Raw genomic sequence first — 21,442 nt, 5'->3', positions numbered from 1 at the left:
AGTTCAACGTTTTGGGAAATATAATAATCCGCTTTCTTGCCAAGAGTTGGATGAGAAAATCAATACTACTCTCACATCTGTCTGTTAAATATAAAGTTACAGCCAAGAGAGGGTTAGCTTAGCCTAGCTTAGCATAAAGACTGGAAAAGGGGGGAAACGGACAGCATGGCTCTGTCAAAAGTAAGTTCTTGGATTCTCTTCTGGTTTGCCTTTGATTCCAGCCAAGGACCTTTGTTGCATGTCATCTAATTAAGGCAAAATTGCAAACAAAAACAAAAGAGGTGCTGGCAGATTTCTTTAACCTTTGGATGGAGCAAGGGTAGCTATTTCCCCCTGTTTCCAGTCTTTATGGTAAGCCATGCTAACAAGCTGCTGGCACAAGCTTCATATTAAATGGACAGATAGGAGAGTGGTATCTATCATCTCATCTAACTCTCAGCAAAACACGAGTAAGCGTATCTCCCTAACTTCAAAATAAGCGTTTAAGGAAAAAAATCAGTGCTGTCAATAATAATCACAGTTTATGAACAAAAGCCCTCATGCACATCATTGCTGTAGTTAAGAACACAAACAAAGTATGTAAATATGTAACAGTTTTTTCAAAACCACAGATAAGTCTCTCCTCAATTTTCTTTTGTAATCAGACCTTCTCATGACTCAAAATGACTAATAACTTACATAAAACCGTACTAATCATATCCTGCAATCATTATGGAGAATCCATTTCTTTTTCCCTGAATGCATTTGGAAAAAGATTCTTCAAATATAAGTACTTGAAATTTTGCCTCCCTTTTCTTTTGTAGGAGAAGTGTCATCAGTACTGGCCAGCAGAGCGTTCAGCCAGGTACCAATACTTTGTGGTGGATCCAATGGCTGAGTACAACATGCCCCAGTACATCCTCAGAGAGTTCAAAGTCACAGATGCCAGGGTATGTTGGATTCACTAACCCAAAATCCATTTTAATTTTAGGTTTTCTTACAAATACAGACAGTCGTACTAAGTGTTAAAAATTATACCAGCTGTGATTTCAAGGTAGTTATTCAGAATGCATCCCGTGTTATTTCTCCTGACAGGCTGACATCAAGTGAATGCACCATCAAACATGTTTACCCGGATTTAGTATGCTTGAGCTATGGATTGTGTGTGTGTGTGTGTGTGTGTGTGTGTGTGTTTCGAGATCACTGTGAAAATACATGAAAAGCATAGCCTTCAATCCACAGGGGCCAGTACTGCAGCTCCCTGTGATGCAGTAGTTCCAATGGTCTATAAATATACTTTACTGTCATCAGAAGGCCCACAGCACTCCTTCTTCCACACACACAGCCATATATATACATACAGTATATGCCTTGAAAGAGATATTATATGCATGAAACATAATATAATAATATTAGTGCTGTCAGTTAAACGCGTTATTAACGGCGTTAACGCAAACCCATTTTAACGGCATACATTTATTTATTGCGAGATTAACGTTCTTTTTGGCCTAGCAAACTTTGTAGTTTTTTTCACATGCTGTTGCAACAACTAGTAACTTTAGAAAAACTACAACACCACACCGGATCTAGCTAGACCGGAAACAAAACAACAGGCACGCCGCACACACTTGTTTGGGCTTGCGAGGCGGCCAAAGAGTAGTAGGCTAACGTTACGTTTTGAGTGAATGGCGAGCACGAGACGCCAAAATGGATGCCAATAAGATTCTGAATGGAAAGTTTACTTTTAAAAAGTTGCCAAATGGTTCCATTGACAAGACCAAAGTGATCTGTGTGTTTTGTCGTTGTGAACTGAGCTATCGTCGCAGCACGTCCAGTCTGAAATACCACTTGATGGCCAAGCACACAGCTGATGAGAATTCTCCGCCCCCTCGTCAAACCAGGCGACAATGGATGACTTCAGACAGAAGCACATTTGCACAAAGCAAGCCGATCCACTTTTCCATGTTGATAAGAGCATTAAAATGAGAAAAAATAATGGGACAAAAAGAAATCAAGGGACATTTAGACTAGATTGTGCGATTAATTGCAAGTTAACTATGACATTAATGCAATTAATCGCGATTAAATATTTTAATCGTTTGACAGCACTAGATAATATGCACGAAAAAACATTTAATTCACACATGCTGACATCATGGCGCTGTCAAATGTGGGACTCCATGTTAAGTGTCTGTCAGTCCTGGTCCTCGAGTGCCACAACCCTGCTAGTTTTTGTCAGCTTTATTCATACTGCATCCCAAGTGTAAGTTAGATGATTAGATGGCTGCAGTGAAAACCTGCAGGGTTACGGTAGTCGCAGATATTAACTGAGAAGCTGTGTTTTTTTTAAGTGCATATTAGACTGAAGGCTGCAGAGAAATGTGTATAAAGCAGAGTGTTATTTGCTCATAGAGATGAATAAAAACATCGAAGAAAGCTCAGCTGAATTATGCACACAATATACATCACATATATGTCAGTTTTTCTACGCCTCTTAAATGTACCATGTACCTCTATTTGCTGTCCCTTAGGACGGGCAGTCCAGAACAATCCGCCAATTCCAGTTCACTGACTGGCCCGAGCAAGGAGTGCCAAAAACCGGAGAAGGCTTCATTGATTTCATTGGACAAGTGCACAAAACCAAGGAACAGTTTGGACAGGATGGACCAATCACTGTACACTGCAGGTAAGGAGGAAAAGTGGCACAAATGAATAATGCAATTAAGACAAATCTGTAGGCATAAAGGATGGCTGCTATTTTAGAGCTCTATACATGCTTGCAACATTTATTTTATATAGCAGCAGAGTTCTCACAATTCTCTCTGCAGTTTCAAATGGCTTATAAGCTGTGCTCAACATAATGACAGAGATTTATACCAAATTTCAGATCATCCTGTGTGAAAAAAATCACATTTAAATGGTGTTTCAATTTTCAAACATTTCATAAGAATTTCACTCAGTTGCCAGTTTATTAAGTAGACCTGGCTAAAGGTAATGCAGTCTCATGCCTTAGGTCTGCAGTAAGTCATACCTTCATGAAGGTTATAATGTTTATTTTTCTTGAAAATCGTTTAAAGAGGCGTTTATTCAACTTGTATTGGGTGTGCTCCTTAGTGCCGGGGTGGGCAGGACCGGAGTCTTCATCACTCTCAGCATCGTGCTAGAGAGGATGAGGTACGAAGGAGTGGTCGACCTCTTCCAGACAGTGAAGACACTTCGCACCCAGCGGCCTGCCATGGTGCAGACCGAGGTAAGAACAGAAATTGTTCATACTCAGTATCCCACAGTGACAGGATAGTATTCCAAAGTCAATATTGAATATTTTATGGTGTGCACATTATGTTATCTAGCAAGTGTCCTTTTTTGACTTACTGACAATTTTTTCTTTAATAGAGGTTTTAGAGGTGCTTCAGAAATCCTGTAGCAAACACATCTGGTGCTATCACAGAATGTCACATTTTCCTCAAATTAAGAATTGATAACTGCATTCTATAACAAACAGGCAAAGCATTTTATAAAACATATAAAAGAAGACACCCATTTTGTGAATTTAAAAGAGTTCAAAAACATTTTTGGATATACACCAATACACTTATTATTACATAATGGTGGTTAACCTCACCACACATTATAACATTATTTATTTTACAGAACAAAGTGTACTGCTGAGGTTGCAGTGACAAAAGAACATGACCAGCTTTTTGTTGAAAAGCTCTGTGTCACCTGAAAAGCTTGAAGCACAGTAAGAAAATGCATACACTGGCTAGCTACCCAAAATGTAGCCATAATCACAAGAAGTCAAGTCGGTTTTATTTATATAGCCAAACATCACAAATTTGCCTCAAGGGGCTTTACAATCTGTACAGCACAGGACACCCTCTTTTCTTAGACAGATGAGGAAAAACTCCCCCGAAAAAAACTTCTACAGGGGGAAAAATGGAAGAAACCTCAGCGAAAGCAACAGAGGAGGGATCCCTCTCCCAGGAAAGACAGAAATGCAATAGATGTCATGTTTAAAGAGCAGACCAGAATAGTAAAATGACAGGTTTGAAATGTGATATTCTAGCCATGCATGCAGACGTTCTTACTGAGGCTTCTTCTTCTTCTCTCCAGGACCAGTACCAGTTGTGCTACAGAGCAGCATTGGAGTACCTGGGGAGCTTTGACCACTATGCAACATAACCACTCCCACCGAGCAGAAGCCCTGGTCAAACCTCTCAGGAGTGTGCCATGTGTCCCATCTCAGCCACCATCTACTCACTTGACTCCCTAAAACCTGACCCCTTGCAGCTACCAGAGGGGAGGAGAAAGGGATGCGCTTGCAGACCCGGCGACGGGTTTAACCAATCACAGAGATCCACGCTGACTTAACCAACCACATAAGATTTTGCTTTAAAAATAACAACAAAAAAACATTACAATGACTATGACAAATATGACAACTCTTGTACAGATGCGACAGCGCAGACTGGCAGCTCGCCTCTCTGCTCTGTCGAAGCCAAACCTCCCTGATTGTCAAAGGCTACTGGTAGCACTAAGAGAGCACTCTCTCTCTGTTTTCTTGTTAATTTTATTGTCAATATTATGATTTATTGTGTCAAATGTTATTGTTTAGTATATTTGTTGGTTTTTATTAGGGGCCTTTATTTTCATTTTAACATCAGACATTTATTTTGTCTTAAACTGCCCAGCCTGGGGCGTGCATTATTTTCATAATCGGTACTTTTTTGTTATTTTAGGGTACTTTAGCACAAGGGACATGTATTTTTAACACGTTCCTAGATACTAATACAGGAGGACCACTGTTCTCTGAGCTGCTGTCAGATTTATTTTGTCACATGACATTATTGTTTTATTCAATATATGTTATAAACATTGGTCTTACTCAGTTAAATAACTCAAAAAATTGCCTTTTCACTTGCCAGTTTGGATAAAATCAACTTTGACAAAATTTATTTCAGAGCACACCTTTAAACTAAAGTTTGGCCTGTAAACGTGGTAGCTACTTATAAAACAAGAAGAAAATTAGCTAACAAGAGACTAAATCAGAGATGTACAGAAATGGAAAGCACATGATTTCTACGTCTTTTTTTTGTCTGTTTTGTTTTTCATCAGAAGCCTATGGCATTGAGGCCTTCATACTCCACAGCGGAGAACTTACCTAAGGAAAACAGACTTTTGTACCCAAAGGGTAGTTGACAAAAAAAACTCCCTGATCTCTAAATAAAGTTGCTCTTCAAGTCCCTCCCATCTCCTCGCTGCCCATTAGCCTGGTCAGTTTGCTGGAGTTGAGCCACACACACCGAAAGGAGCGGAAGTGGTTCATATGGGCTGCGGAGTAGAGCCATCAAAGCTGGCACCTGTACAGAATCAACCATTCCTACCAGTGGGAAAGAGACTCGGCCCGTTGGACTGAAACCTGATATTATTTTATACAGAAATAGAACTATAAATATATATATAATTATGATTGATTATATATATGTACAATTACACATAGATATATACACAGCTTCAAAGGTATATTGTTAAAAAGGATTCATTCTGCTGATCTACCAACCCTAGAGACACTGCAGAGAGCCTGCTGTCCTAGAGTGTGTATTAATGGAAACACCGTTGTATCTACTGTACTACCATAGTAACTTTGACAGCTGGTTGTCCGTCTGAATGAGGAAAAACAGCACAACTCCCCACCCCACCCGTCCTCACCCAATTGCACCACTCAAGCACACATCTCCCACACGAGCCGCAGGAGGGAAGTGTCGGATCGCGAGAGGCCTAAACGTTGTGGTGGCGGTGATGGAGGCGGTGGTGGGAGGGAGGGGGGACTTGAAAACGCTTGCGAAAAACTAAAATGTTCATTTTTACCTTGTGAATGCTTAGTGCTGTAGGGGTTCGATCTGTTGTACACACAGTCTGTTTTCTATTTGTTGATAAAGAACTGGAATTTAAAAAGAAACTGTTGATGAAAAAGAAAAAACATTGATGTTAATAAAGTTAAATAATTGGGTTTTTGTACAAATCTTGGCTTGTGATGTTTCTTGATGCTGTTGTTTACAAAATAGGAATAGTTACATTCTTAACCAATAAGTCCTTCATAGTACAAGTTTGCTCTTTTGCCCTTCGCCCTTAGGGACATCAGGAAACTGTCTGCTTTATCACCCGTTTTCAGGAATGTTGCCCGTTAATTTGCCCAATTTTTTTTTCCTGCTGTATGACTTATGGTATTTCTAAGAGCTTCTTATTCCAACTATGCAACTTAATGGTCAGATACTTGAAAGTGTGTATGTCTGTGTGAGTTTGCAGGGGTAAATCCCGAGAATCCAGCTGCCGTACAAGGTAACCCCCTCCTATAAGTCCCCCCAAAACTTAATTTTTCCAGGGCTTTCTGCTCAGTTGTCATCAGTAATTATTAAGATCATTTCAGCTAAGATATTGTTTTGTGTTGTGCTTTTCTGACTGGTTTGAAGTGGGCCAGCTCTGTTGGTGAAAGATGATGTCACATTGTTTGCTTATGTTGCCTAATATAGCTGTCCAAAATTAACCCTTATTTACTAAATAGCGCACTATATTTAATGTCCGAATTCTAAGTGTCAAATGTGCCCTCAACACGAGGAAACTGATATAACTGATAAAAATTCCACAATGCAATGCATCTCATTTTGTGGATGCAATAATTGCACTCATGCAAAACGACAATCGTGAGTGATGAAGCAAAATGATGTTGATTAAAAAGTGCCTGAAATCAATATATTGCTTACTATAAAGTTAAATACTCTAATAGTGTTTATTACCCAGTGATTAAAGCTGTAATCTCGAACATTTTCATTTGAATTAATGTCTGTTAAATCACTATCTATCACTGGAGGAGGTAACACAATGGTGATTGGCCTATGGCCCACTGATGAAAGTATTGCAATATTTAGTATATTGTATTACGAACTGGGTGTCTTGTGTGACGTCTCTTGGAAGAAATCTTGTATTACAGTTATCCATTGTATTCACACACAAAAATTGAACTATGTACACAATTCTGAAAACTTGAAGCTCATGTATCAACAGCATGAGAGCATAGAAATTGATAGAGATGTATTATTATTGTTATGCTCCAGACTGCTAAACACATAAACTTCCACTGTTTTCATTTAAATAGAAATTCTAAATAAACCAGGACTTAAATCTGATGTCACAAAGTCAGTCAATCAAATCAGATAAAACCTCACAGTCCTGATTAGGCAGATTTGTTGGGTTTTTGAACCATCTTGAAGAGGATGAATTATTTCAAGAGAAAAGCACACAAACAGAATACAAAGCTGGATTTAAAGGATAATTACTGTAGCTGGTTTATACTTCAGTGCTGCTGTATGTTGTGTATTTGGGAATCTAGGAATATCAATTTGTTTTGATTTTATTGTGCATTTAGCTCTGAACCACGTTGCAGGAATTCAATACTTTAATGATGCTGTTGCTCTTTTGTGTTATGATAAAAGTACTGATACATCTCTCTTTCTGCAGAGTGGGCCTTAATGTTAGCACTGATAATATTCTTGTTTATGGCAACCAATAGTTTGTTTGTTGACAGTAAGTTTTGAGTGCAAGTTATGATTTGTAATAGAGGTGGTATTGTGTAATGTAGAATTTTGCTTGTAGCATTTTACAAAATTTTGTTTTGGATCTAACAGAACCAACTGACATCATTGTGGTTGTATGAACTGTGTCCAGGTGCATTTTTTCCTCATTCAGTAGTATTAACTGTATCTAGCCTGCTGCTTTTCCTTAATACCCGTCTTTGCTTCACTAAGAAACAGCACAGCTCTGTGACCTGTTATCACTATCCTTTGGAGATACCATGAGTAATCCGATTGGGTAAGGAAATGAGAAAACATATGGTTGACTAATCTACATTGCAGTATATGATGATGCTGGGTTGTGTGTTCTTGTAGAGATGATGCACAATCTGTCCAAGATGAAAAAGACCGTGAGGGTGAATTGCTCTGCTTGAACATTAAAGCCCAGTTGGAGGATTTGCTCTCCGACAGCCACCTGGCAGAGGACGGCTTCCTGCTGAAACATATGCAGAAGAACAAGCAGGGCTACGTCAGTCTCAAGCTCCTCACTTGTTTGAAAAAGGTAAGAAATCTCACTTTGGTTCTAACAATAGCAAGATTTTGTGTGCTTTCTGTGGTTTACATTCCACTAGTTTGAATAAAAACAATCAAATGCAAACAAAGCTGAGGTTGCCACTGTTTGTCACAGATAAAGGTCCTGACCACCAACTGGTACATGACTCTAGCAGGAGCAGAGTACTCAGAACTTCTGGAGGTGAACGATGAATGCACCAAAGTGAGGCGGATACAGCCACTTCCCAAATGGCTGCTGTGTTCCCCCACGACCAAGCTCCTCCTCGCCTGGAATCTTTCTGTGGAGAAAACAACTGAAGAAGACGGAGCGGCTCGAGGCCTGGAGCACCCTTTACTCTCAAAGAGGATCCTCCAAAAGTTCAGTACTTTTGGCAACATTACTTCAGTCTGGATCCTGCATCCTGGCAAAGAGCTTCCCAAGGAGCTACAGTGCTACGCCAAGCGTCACAAAGAGCTCGGCCAACATTTGTGTGTAGTGGTGAAGTTTGATCACTTGGAGGAAGTTCGTAAAGCCTACAACGCCCTGAAAGCAGAAGAGAAGAAGTCTAACGGTGAGGGCATGTGTGTGGTACCTTTGGGATTCCAGTCAATGCACCAAGTGGCCAAGGACGAACCATCAGAGGAAAACAAAAAAGACCAACCTGAGGACACACCTTCCCAGGAAAATCCACTTGAAACCTCAGGGGATTCAGTCCAGGAGGAACCCTCTGCGCCAGTTAAAGTTTCTGACAAGACTCCAGACACATCTCAGCCCCAAACGTCCTTGGATAACTCCATGCAAAAAACCTTTGAGCAGATCTCCACCAGCTTTACCAGCCAGTCTCTCTCCGGTTTGAATCAGAGGTACAGTAAGACCAGCTGGTGCTCTGGAGACTGTGATAAAGAGAATTCTCGGAGCCCCTGGGTGCTGAGGCGCAAATTTGCAGCCAGTGTATTATACCCCAAGGTGGCTCGGCACGTGAAGGCGCCCTGCTTAGTGCTGCGTCAGCCCTTCGGCCCTGATGGCACCAAGGGCTTTCAGAGCAGAGGGAAGCTGCTGCAGCATGAAGAGCTCAAATTCTCCCTTGGAAGTTGTAACACCACTAGTGCTCAGTAACAGTTTTGAGATAGCAGATAACAGATTTGTGGAGCAAAAATATTTTTAATATATGTATAAGCTGATGAAGGAAATAAAAAATGTTTTGCATTAAACAAAAAAGCTAGTTAGGTTTTGGTATCTCTATTGGTGAGAGATTGTTTAGTCTGGCTTACATGTAGGTGCAAACCACTGACAGATGGGGGCAGCATTTAGCTGTGTTCACAGCTGTGTTATTTTAAACACTTTGTCTATGTCAAGCAGTAGTTGTGTAGGATGTAAATAGACTGAAAAGCATGTAAATAGACTACAACACATATTAGCTGGAGGTACAAATTGTTACACAAACCGAGGTGTTTAAGTTTTTGTTTTTGAAACACCAGTGGCCTCTGCACTCCTGGGGCCTCAGCTCATCTGGTCACAACTGCAAATTGCAATGTATATTTGTTCTTGGGGCAGGATGGATTTACCTTGTTACCACTTTCTGGTGGGTGGGACGAGTTGTCTTTCAACATGAAACGCTCAAAAAAAAGCCCTCATTGTCTCACTGCATCTTTTTCACAAATGCCTGTTTAGGTTTTGGTTCTTTAAAAAGTAGTTTTCCATTCTCTGAGATGACATTTGGCTGAAGGCTACTTGTCCAATCATCAAACCACATCTTGTGCAAGATGAGTGTAGTAGCAACATTTGTGCCTTATTTCCAGACTTTCTAATGACACCTTGGCTGAAATGGTGTGTTTATAGTGTTACTGATTGAGGGCTTCCTTAAAATCTTGCCCAAACCTAAACAAAATGTGTTTCTTCACTCATCCACGCCCAGTGGAAAAGATTCAATCCAATGTGTATGGGATTCTATCATATTCAAATTGCAAACATTCTCTGCTTGTATACGCTGAATGTCAGACTGTCTTCATGACTAATGTAATCTTAGCTGTTGAGTGAGACTTAGCATTGTGTGCAGATCAAGTGTTTTACTTTTATTGTCTCTGACTTGGTTTAGCAATTAACAGCTGTCTGACTTTTATTGCAGTGGAGGCTGGTCTATGAAAACTTTACACATCTGTGAACAATATGTCCATCCATCCATCCATCTTCATCCGCTTATCCGGGGTCGGGTCGCGGGGGTAGCAGCTCCAGCAGGGGACCCCAAACTTCCCTTTCCCGGGCCACATTAACCAGCTCCGACTGGGGGATCCCGAGGCGTTCCCAGGCCAGGTTAGAGATATAATCCCTCCACCTAGTCCTGGGTCTCCCCCGAGGCCTCCTCCCAGCTGGACGTGCCAACAATATGTATAGAGTAGAAATGTGGCTGCCCAATGTCAGGATATGTTTCTGTGCTGTGCCTTTTCAAGGCTAGAAAAGCACGATATCTCCTGCTAACTCGAAGTCATTATGCATTTACATAGTCTCTTCGAACCAATAATTGAGCGGTATGTCAAACAAGTTAGTTGTAATAATTCTCATTTTTTTCTTAGTTTTTTGGGGAGGAGATCTAGATGACTTTGCACCTGCTGACCAAAATGTTCTCAGTATGAAGAAGAGCACAAGTGTTCTCTTGGTTTGTGGCAGCACTGAAGGGTTTCAGTGAAAAGGAGAGTTGATATTGGCTTTGTTTCAAACTTTAAATGAAATCTACATTTTAGGTCACTGAGATAACAACTTTAGAATATCCATCAATACACATGTTTTTGTCAGAGACAAAGCTTAGGTAAAGATTCCTTTGGTTTTTCTCTCAGTCAACACTAAAGGAATTTTAAGTCCTAGAAAGTTAGCACTTAGCCACATTTTACTCACTAGTGGAACTTTGCAAAGCGTGATTTGTGTATAATTTGGCCCATGGACATCAGAATGACTCATGGCATTAGAATCAGATGTTTGTAAGCAAATAATTTGTTTCCTGTTGTGACCCTGACTTCATTTCTGTAATAGAGATAGCTGCTTTAATTCAGCATCTTTGGCTGTGGACAAAATTCTGAAACCATCAATTCTGTTTAGATCAACATTGTACCTGTAGATTTATTTGACTGGTTTATGCTCCGAAACGGCACGTGTAAGACTAAGTATCTCCCTCGTTTTTCCCTCCCTCATGCATTGCTTCACTTGTCTCCAAACTATTTGGCCTTTGTTTATATATGACTGACCCTCCACACCTGACACATTTCCCCTCATGGATGGGGTATTTATTTAGATTGCAGTCTGGAGTGCCTGATGCCTTCCAAAAGCACAACCATCTGCACCTCATTTGCCGTCAAGGCTCAAAGGCTAAAATACTAGTTGTATGGGAAGGGACGTGAACGTGAGATTCTCAACAACAACATCCCTGGTTTTATCTCAAGCCAACTGTAGATTAAATCATCATGAAATACGTCTGCTGTGAAAATTCCATTTAACAGGGGTTAGTATTGTCTTAGCGCCATTTAAACCAATTGTAAACTTCCTTAATTCCCCCTAAAAGATTGGAAAACACTTGCTTTCAGCAGACCCTTCTTATCTGCCCAATTGAGGCTATTACCAATTGCCCACTTAAGATGGCAGACTCTCTTGCAGCAGAAGGTAAATGTAAGCCCTTGCTCAGGCCAAAGCATCATTTGGTGCTCCTGGAGCTAGAGCCAGGGAGATTATCATGTCAGGAGTAATCCGACTCGGCCCACAAGCACAACTACGGAGGAGGAGGAGGAGGAGGAGGAGCAACAGTTGAGGGGGGGAGGCAGGAGGCAGAGGCATCAGAGAAGCTCTCTGCTCCACATACGGTTACCACGCTCTCCCTCCTCACCCTAACCCATCTTCTCAACCCGCAGAGTTCCCCTCCCTGGAGCTGAAGCGAAGACCTGCTGCTGGAAAAAGAGTAAGGAGATGCGCATTATCTTTCCAACGCTGCTGTTGCATGGAGATAAAATGATTAAAAGTGGAAGGAGTTTAACAACAGATGGAAAAAAGTGAAGTCCTCTGTAAGATCTGTTTATTACATGACACTGTTTTGCTCTGTTCCTCTGTTTCAGGTTCAGGTTTGTGCTAAAAAGAGGACCAGAAGATTTGTATGGAAAAACATAATGACAGAAGTTTTCTGAAGTGAACCAGATGCCAAGTCAGGGACTTCTCTAAACACCAAACTCTCCTCTTTTCGAATGGATTAACCTGAGTGCCATGAAGTGCACGCTTACATTCAGAGGAATGCTTTGCAAGTGTTCTATAGAAATGCAAATGTGATAAAGGAATAATACAGTCTGGACCTGAATCAAGTCAGGACACCTCCCCTACTTGCAGGCATAGGGAATTGTGATGATTTTCTGGGTAACATGCAGGAGTCCAGCCCTCGCCTGTGATGATGATGGACTTACCCAGCCAGCACTTGCCTGTGGAGGTCAGCTGAAGACGACGCCACGCAGCTAAGTCTGGATTAGCCGGCCGAACGGTAAGGACACCACATCTTCTTTTGTTAGTTTAAGCTGGCAGCTTATGGGGAAGGCGTTAGGTGCCACTGACAGGGATGCCTCACCAAGTGCTTGAGTGGCAGAAAACACACGTTGGATTATCTGTATCAACAGGCAGCCCTTGCTGGAAACGCATGTCAATAGTGAAGAGCAGCCTGTCACGAAATGTTTGCAGAGCGGTTACCATTGATTATAAGGGGCATGCCACTATGTTGGGGGAAAAAAAACAAGAAAAAGAAATTATTATTGTAATTTTCTTGCAGAATTTGAACAACCTCTCACCACACAGACAAGTTTGTTTTGTCAGAGAGAAATATTTTCTTCTCCTGTCACTTATCCAACATGGTGGTTTACCTCATTATAATGTGTAATTGCTCCTCAACTCTCTCTGCCTTTTCTCTCCCAAATATTTGAGCGCTACTTTGAACGCTTATGAAATACTGATTTTAGATAATTATTATTCTCTGCGTTCATTATTTTAGAGATCAACCGTTTTTGCAGAGCTATGCCTTTAATAGTTTAAATAATTAAACAGGAGCTGGATCAAATTGCTGAACTTGTCATCTAAAAATATAATGAAGGTACTCTGAGAGAAGCAACTTGATAATACTCACTTTGGGCATTTTACTGAAGTGATGATCCCCTTCTCCCTAAGCTCATATCATACTTAGAGATTATACTGTATCCAGCGGAGCCCCAAGAGGCCGGATAGAGGTTAAGCCTAAAGTCATTTGAGCCATTCAACTGTCATAACCTACCAGAGCTGGTCATAACTGGAGGAAACTAAAGGGAAAGCTGAACTCCTGCACCACTCCTCATCGTGTCATCAGCAATTTTTGTCAGATCCTTGTCAAAATATACATTGTGCATGAAAATAATTAGTTGTTAATGTTAGTAGTTTAAAAAGAGCATAGGCTAAACACGCAAAATGTCATCATATTTCACATGCTTGTGCGTGCTCATGTGGGTCATATTTAAAAGTAGTATTCAGCGTGTGCCAGATGGCAGTCAACCTTTTGTAACAGCAAAATCAACATGTTTAACATGGGTTTAGAGGCTATGCTGTTATGTTAATAGAGGATCTGGCATGGACAGATTAGCAACCAGAATAGCAGCTTATGGACTCTTCTTTAGAAAGTAGCCAAGACAACAATCATCAATCTTACTACCTCACACAAAAACAATTTCCTGCTAAACCTCTGTTAGAAAAGCCTTTTTTAATGCATGTCAGAACTATACCTTGACTGAACTCTTCCAGGAATAGCAAAGGGCAGACAAATTGGGACTGGTGTCAAATGTGCATCTATAAGTGTATTTTCCCCTCACACCTCATCAACACCACTCTGACAGCAATAGGTTTGAGTTGTGAGATATTGTGCTAGGCTGTTGGGTCACTGATTGATCCATATAAATCCTTGGGATGTGATAGTAAAGCTTCCACAATAAAATAAAATCTTTTTAACAACTCAACTCCATCCAGTCAAGTAAAAGGATACAGGAATCGTGTTAGTCTTTACAGAATGTGTTTAAAAATTATCACAGTTTTTCTGGCATTGCCCAAAGATGTATCGCCCCTTTCTTTTTTTCAATAATGAACGGCAGCTTTCTCACTAACAAGGAACAGGCTTGTTTTAATTATCCTTTGGTTACTGAGTGACAGAACGCAGGCCAACCGAAGCAGTTGCCCAACACAATTACAGCGAAGTCTAACCTAAGCCTTTTTCAGTTGCATTAGAACCAAGGCTGGATTTAGAACAGCCAATCCTGGCTCAGAACATCCAGTTTATTTTACAGCCTTTTGGCCCACCCTGGTGCCAACACAAAACATCTAACTAACCAAACTCGTCACTTTTCCTCTTCATCATTCTGATTGAAAGCAGGACAGGTTTTAGTAGAAGAAGAGGGTGCTCTCTCTGTGGGCCCTGCATGCTGGCCTAACCCCTGAGTTAGAGGTGTATGATGGATTAACACAGACGCACACACACATACAGCAAGGCCGAGGCTGCGCCACCAACACTGCAGCCAGGTGTTAACCCACGTGATTGCAGATAAAGCCGGCAGGCATTAGTGCTAATCCCGCCCTGATCTTTGGAATATGTCCCTATTACCTCCCCAAGCACTCTCTAGCTGTCCCCAGGCCTCCTGATGCTCACTTAAGAGGGAAAAGACAAGACAAGGCCTCTCTAGGACTCCCTAAAGCACGTTGTTTCATTGGAACAACACAGTAGGTGCCTTTCCCGCTGTTTGTTATGCTCCTCTGTTATCTTTTCAGTGCAGGTATTTATGGGGTGTGTTCAGAGTAGCGCAGAGACAGCCGGTCACATGGGTGGAGCTGAGCTGAAACACAGTGTCGTAATAATGTTCTGTAGGTAGAGGCCTTGGGTTGTGCAGTGGCAAATACACAATGGTTACACCTGTGGACATTTCTAGATATCAAGAAGCAGCAGTATTATGTAAACTGGATTATCTAGTGTTATGTGATGGTGCTACTGGGAATGTGTGTGTGTGCCCTGGAAGTGAATTAGGTCTGGACAACCATGAAAGGTTAGACTTTGCCTCGATTTCTACACAAGCCTGTGTCAGATGATTTGGGAAAAGTGAAACCACGCAAGTGCTGCTTGTGTGTTTATGGTATGTGTGAGTCACAGCAAGGGAGAGTGAGTAAGACAGAACCGGCTGTATTTAGAGGGAATATATAGGAGCAAATTCTACAGAGTTGTGAGACATAAAAGTTGGTATCTGCTTTTTTCCAGCACAAAGACGCTCTTCATTCATTCCTTTTCTGATCTTCTCTCGCTGTAATCATGTCACACTGGTCAAGATCCAAGCAAGCTGACAAGAAGGCACCCCCTGTCTGCCCGCTTCATTCAAAAGTGTTAACCACAGACGCCCCTTATCCTCATTTTGACAGATCACTAGTTCATATTCCATAGGCGGTGGCATTCTGTTGAGTGTCTTCTTCTGGCATGGGATGGAGGGGAGGACATGAGTGCCATGCTGCTGTAATTACATTACCGCCAGCTTAGCAGCACCATCGCCAGTGGCCCAATTATTCCTTGAAAACATCAATTTTATTGTGTCATTTGAAATAATGCGACCTTTGAGTCACAACAAGAGCTTGGTTGAGGATCGTGCTCCAACTGTACGATGCATGCGTGGGAGAATACATAATGTCTCAGGAATGGCTTTGACAGACTGAGAAGGTTTTAGCCTAGCAGTTTACTTTCATGGTTTGCCTCAAACATCTTAATGATGCTCTGGGACAGTTTTCACTCTGCTGGTAGCTCTTTGGGTAACATATGGCTGACAGCAAACATCAGGTGCACTATTTTCTATTCACTCCCACTCTCACTAGAAACACAAAATCCTAATAAGAACGTTCATGCATGCAAACATTGATTTTTTGCATTTCTTTTGGGCCTCATACCTTGGGACCAGCCTTATCTCCACACACAGGAGCGTGCATGGGCACATCAGCACTGATGCTTTGTGACGGCCAGGCATGTTGTGCCTGTGTGTGAGCTGTTTTAGTTGTCTTTGTGAGTCATCTGCACTTTTATGTCTCAGTTTGAGGATGTCTTTTCCTTCTGCTGGGGAGTCCTCTGGGTATTCGCTATATCCTCTGCGTTGTTGCTCTTCTCTGTTTGCTGGAGAACAGCAGCATTTGTCATTTCAGGAAGTTGACTACTCATTCATGTCTTTCCGTTGCTCTCCTAAGAAAACACTGGTGCCCCTTCCCCCTATCAATATCTGTATATTTATGTCCATGACAGCGAGGGGGCAGTGGTAGATATTACATTTCTGTGCTGATTAATCATCCATGGCCATCTGAACAAGCTGCAGAATGCTCCTTGGCACTTTTATTGGCGCCAATCGACTGCAGATGGGACTAATGTGTTTCTGAGTGGAGTAATTATGACAATCAAAGTGTCTTCAGGGACATGATATTAGGTGTTTGATGACCAGGCTTCGTCCAGTGTCAGCGACTGAGACATCGGAGGACTCATCTGTTCTTTACGAGCTAATTGTTTTATCAAGATGAGCCACAGAGCTAACAGGCCACAGACATTGATGTATCACGGCTGTGTGAAACAGCTAACTCCAAGGCTGAGTAATTGTCCCAAACTGACCTATTAATAGCATAAGAAAACAATGATCTCATCCTCTGCCATATATCATAAGAAACTGGCTCATCTTAAAACGAAAAATGTATCATATTTAGAGCAGGAGCAGCAAGATTTCTGGTGTTAGGAGTTGGTGTTGAACCAACAGAAACAAAATGAGACTTTCCATAGAGGGTTTTATCATGTCTGGTGATTAAATACAATATAAACAGTGAGGAACGAACATCAGACATATAGCCCGGCACTGAGTAACATTCTGCAGCAGCCGCGGCTTCACATTTGATTTACACAGACTCTGTCAAATGAGGTTGTTAGCTGAAATGTTTGACTTTCAAATGAATACTATTCTACCCATTCATTGTGCAGAGGCTGCTTACCATGTCAAACCCATATGGAATTATGAGTGATGAGTCAAGCTTTGACTGATAGGACTAGTTTTACCTGTTTATGCGTTGTTTATAGCACTGCAACTCATGCGTGCGACGTCTTTGTATTTTCCCTCTGCGGTGTCCAAAACAGTCAGACACTGTGGAGCGCTATCTCAATTTGCATTTAGTTCTTTTGTTTTACTTATGTCACTGCAAAAAGTTAAGTTCAACCAGAAAACCAAAATCTTCCTGTATTTTCCATAAACTTTTGTCTTTAATGTGATCTGCAGGACTAACCCACACGCTGAAACTTACAGAAGTTATTCGTTTCAGAATTTTGCTTCTGTACTAAACTAGACAAAGATATGTGACATTTTGTCCCATTGTAAACACTCCAGCAGCCTGTATATGTACACTACAGAATCCAGTCTGGCAAAACACTTTGTGAGGCTGGTCTGGATTTGCTGTTAGTCACTGCCAGTATACCATTTCCTGCTCTGGGGAAATGTTTTGCTCACTGGTGACATGATATGAAAAATACAAAGAAGTGAGGTTGTAAAACTTCTCAAATACCTGCATCATAACAATAAGAAGAAAGAAAACATAAGATATAACTCTGAATACTGCAAATTCCTGCAAAAACAAATTTGTGGCAACTGTGGTGCAGTGTATATTGAAAGGGAGGAGCAGTATAAGAAAAAAGGAATGTACAAACACACATGTTCACTGAGGCCTCATCATACATAGCATTGTGAATAGGTGTGGTTCCTGTAAAGGAAGGATAGGATTTCCCGCCTTTAAAAGGATGGTTCAGGTACATTTACTTCTGCAAAAAAGTGTCTTCTCCGAAATTCCAAACTTTTGAGAGGTTTCATGGGGCAAGGGGTTGCAAAACTAATCCAGCCTGCCTTCAGTTCAAATAAGAAAGCAAATTATGTTTTTTCTTCTTCAGGCAGCTTAAACACACTGCATTCTCATGTGTCAGCAAGAGATGTCAAGCTTGCGGATCATGAACCCACTTAGAGTGAAAATGAGCTGACACCAGAATCAGAAAATGTAAACTGACTGTAAAATAAAAGCCCTGGTGAGAGAAGTGGATTTATGGGAAGGTCAAAGAACTGTGATGGCACAGAAGATACCAATTATTGTATTGTTCTCTGTGCTTTAATGTGACAAGTTGATGAGATTGTTTAGACGACTGGAGGTGTGACTGTTTGAACATGTCTGACATTTGTCCGCTTTGCCTTTCCCAACAGAGTTTCAATGCTCCTCCACGTTCTAAGATGAAGTTATGGAAAGGTGCTACTTTTGCCTTCATGCTCTGTGGCGCAGCCCTGTCCATCCTCCTTGTTAGAAACATGGCCACTATCGGACAGTTCAAACCTAAAACAAAATATCCGTACACATCTCCATCCTCATCAAGACCATCTTCATCATTAGAATCAACACCTAAGACCTCACCACCAGTACCCTCATCATCATCATCAGTAGCAGCAGCAGCAGCAGCAGCAGAATCAACAGTGTTGTCCCGGCAGATGGGTGGTCCACATCGGAGAACCCGCTCAGCAAATGAGATGAACTCTCTCCTCTCAGAGTGTAAGATAAACTGTTATTGTCTTCCTTCCTTTGTCTGGTCTGAGATAGGGTGTTGTGTGAAAGGGTGGCTGGGGTTCAGACAGAACACTTAGTACCTGACTCTGTTGTTTATAGAGCAGGTTTTAATGTCTCACAATAACAGGCAGTCAATTAGCACCTCATGGTTCACTGGCTCTCCATAGAGCCACTATAACCTTCAGGAGAGGATGATATACCCACTTTCCCTTTTGGTTTCACACAGCCTCATTGAGTGGTATTCATCAACTTAAATATGCTTCAAGGAACTCTAACTCTTTCTGTGATGCTGATAATGATAAGAGTTTGTAGCTGTCATGATGTCAGATAAAACAAACTTGTGTTGTACTGTTTGCACAACTCGTCATTATCCTGCTAGTGCCAACTACAGTACCCTATGCTATCTCTGTGATCTGACTATTGTCACAAAATTACACAGAAATCAGATCCCTCTACCACCTGCTGTTTATAGACATATGATTTTATCTCCTCTCTACCAGTTTCCATGATGTTCCAGAGCTTCACAGAGGGCGAGCTTCAGCATGTAGTCGGGACCTTGCTCGACAGGAAGAGAAGGAAGAGCCGGCGCCTGGGAGAGAACCAGGCCCGAAGGACTAAAAGAGCCAGGAGGCCTAAGCCCTGCTCTCTGAGGGAGCTGGAGCTGACCGTGAGTGAACTGGGTCTCGGCTATGAGAGCGACGAGACAGTGCTGCTGCGCTACTGCAGCGGCAAATGCACCGCCCACCGGCACAACTACGACATCACCATGGAGCACATGATGCGGACAGGTTTCAGGAAGAAGGGCCGCAGGGACAAAGTTAGCAACGGGCCCTGCTGCCGACCCACCGCTTTCGAAAAGGAATTTTCCTTCCTGGACAACAAGAGCCGCTATCACACGATACAAAATGTGTCGGCAAAGAACTGTGGTTGTGTATGACCCAGTTAAATGTACTTCTTCAACTGCTCTCAGCCTCTGTTGGTAGAGTTGAACATGAATTATGTTAAAAGACAAACTATGGAATATAAACTCAAGGAAAAGAGGAAAGGCTGGGAATATGTTTGAGGCTGCTCCATGGCAGCCTTTTTGTGACAGGCAGACCTTTTTTTGTGCGTCTGTCAGTACACATTGGAACCACATCACATGAACAGCAAGTGCTGTGTTTGTGTGTGGATTCCATGTAAAGATACACAGAAAATGACTGTTCATACCAAAAACGTTTTTATTAACTTTTCTATCTGTCTAGTAACACTGTAAACTGTGGTACAACAACAATGTAGCAACGTTATGTTTGTGATATTACATTTGAGTAGTAGTAGAACAGGCGATAGATGAGCTACATTATGAGCCATGAGGGACTAGATTGTTGCTGTTACTACACCTCATATCCATGGGCGTTCACTTCAGTGATTCAAAATCTAGTTTGCATAATTATAATGGTGACAGTAAATCACCTTTCAGGCAAAAAATGCTAAAAAATCGATTTCAAAGCCACAAATAAAATTAATATACATGTAATGCACAAATGTTTACTTCAAGTTCTGCGCAGGGCAGTTTGCACCACTGACCTAAAATGATCAGCTGTCTCCAGAAGGTATTTTGTGTATTGAGTTGTTATCAGGGGCTATGATGTTGGGACCTGTTTCCCTGCTTGTATGCATTGCTGTTGATTGCAGTGTTATTACACGGTAAACAGCAAGTGTTATTGATAAGAGTTTGACGATGAAAGAAAATCCTCTTCTATAGCTCCAGGTTTGATACCCACCTTTAATTATTGTGTATATCGATGTTGTGTAGATTAGCAATAAGGGCGTGTTTCAAAACACATAAACACTCACTTTAATAATAGAACATGAAAATGTATCCCATCTGCTCTCCATGAAATAACTCATCACACTCAAAGAAATTCTTTCTTTTTATACTTTTCCCAAATAACCCATTATTGTAATTACCCATAATCCTTTGGAATTATGTTCCTCAAAGATTGCCAAAACACTCCAAGACAATTCAACACGCATGACAAATTCACAAACTTAGATTCCTAAATATTTCACATCTCAAGTTCCAGGTGATATTACCTCTTTAATATCGTCTCTGGATGTAATTTAAGAACGTTTACACTTTTAGCTAATCTGAGGCTCAAGCGTGAAAAAGAAGAATGGTTTTAGAGATAAGTAGTGGTGAGTTTTTTTCTTGCTGACAGAAAACTATGACGTAGAGTCAGGATCTGGAAATGTGTTTGCGCCCATCCATAAAACCTTGTAACTTACTATGATCCAGAGCCCACAGTACAGTCTCCTGTTGGCCCATCAAATTCCTTCCGCCTTGTTGTATTGCCTGGTAGAGTTTAGGGAGAAAGTAAGCTGTTGAAATGAATTATGAAGCAACTTTCTCACCTTCAACAATCTTTATTTGGTTTGAACCCATTGCAACAGTTTGAAGTACAATAAATTATGTTTTTTGTTTTTTATTTCCTTAGGAGGTGCAGTGTGGGGCGTGGATGCAGTGCATCTTTATTTTAGTTTATATTGTATTTATTTGGGAAGTAAATTATGGTTTTGCATATTTATTTAGATTACCACACAGAAACGGGACAGCTTATTATCATTAAGCAACTGTGCCAAAAAATGTTTTATCTAACATTCTATATTGACTGCTGAATAAACATAATTTCAGAGGTATGGATGTTATTATTTCTCCCAAACTATTGATCTT

General features: G+C 41.2%; 3 protein-coding genes across 6 annotated transcripts in view; all 3 read left to right on the top strand.

The window, feature by feature from the left end:
- Positions 1-4,915, top strand: part of ptprfb (protein tyrosine phosphatase receptor type Fb) — a 180,385-nt gene extending 175,470 nt beyond the window's left edge. For all 3 annotated transcript variants that reach the window (XM_078264242.1, XM_078264243.1, XM_078264241.1), the window contains 4 exons: positions 804-929; positions 2,511-2,665; positions 3,094-3,229; positions 4,093-4,915. In XM_078264242.1, coding sequence (XP_078120368.1) covers positions 804-929; positions 2,511-2,665; positions 3,094-3,229; positions 4,093-4,161 — 486 coding nt within the window. In that variant the 3' untranslated portion in view covers positions 4,162-4,915. The remainder of the gene's footprint in view (positions 1-803; positions 930-2,510; positions 2,666-3,093; positions 3,230-4,092) is intronic.
- A 2,913-nt stretch (positions 4,916-7,828) lies between these two features.
- On the top strand, positions 7,829-9,216 carry LOC144526162 (uncharacterized). The gene is made up of 3 exons (XM_078263402.1): positions 7,829-7,845; positions 7,923-8,109; positions 8,236-9,216. The coding sequence occupies exons 1-3, from the start codon at positions 7,829-7,831 to the stop codon at positions 9,214-9,216; spliced, it is 1,185 nt and encodes a 394-aa protein (XP_078119528.1).
- Positions 9,217-12,200: 2,984 nt separating this feature from the next.
- On the top strand, positions 12,201-21,442 carry LOC144526377 (uncharacterized). 2 transcript variants are annotated; one of them, XM_078263806.1, is made up of 3 exons: positions 12,201-12,607; positions 18,375-18,714; positions 19,230-21,442. In XM_078263806.1, exons 2-3 carry the CDS (start codon positions 18,402-18,404, stop codon positions 19,664-19,666), a joined length of 750 nt encoding a protein of 249 aa, XP_078119932.1. In that variant the 5' UTR covers positions 12,201-12,607; positions 18,375-18,401; the 3' UTR covers positions 19,667-21,442. The 2 variants fall into 2 exon arrangements, with proteins under 2 accessions (XP_078119932.1, XP_078119933.1); XM_078263807.1 differs by lacking the exon at positions 12,201-12,607 and adding an exon at positions 14,759-14,850.

This window comes from Sander vitreus, chromosome 12 (genome assembly GCF_031162955.1).
Source record: "Sander vitreus isolate 19-12246 chromosome 12, sanVit1, whole genome shotgun sequence".
In the NCBI taxonomy this organism is placed as follows: Eukaryota; Metazoa; Chordata; class Actinopteri; order Perciformes; family Percidae; genus Sander; species Sander vitreus.
The sequence above is the reverse complement of the archived record's forward strand: the minus strand, read 5'-3'. Positions and strand labels throughout refer to the sequence as shown.

What these genes read in the sequence shown, in the direction of transcription:
- LOC144526377 (XM_078263806.1), top strand. Translation starts at nt 18,402, where the DNA reads ATGAAGTTATGGAAAGGTGCTACTTTTGCCTTCATGCTCTGTGGCGCA. An exon ending in GAACTCTCTCCTCTCAGAGT is followed by an intron (nt 18,715 to 19,229) that starts GTAAGATAAACT and finishes CCTCTCTACCAG; the next exon opens with TTTCCATGATGTTCCAGAGC.
- LOC144526162 (XM_078263402.1), top strand. An exon ending in TCCTCACTTGTTTGAAAAAG is followed by an intron (nt 8,110 to 8,235) that starts GTAAGAAATCTC and finishes TGTTTGTCACAG; the next exon opens with ATAAAGGTCCTGACCACCAA.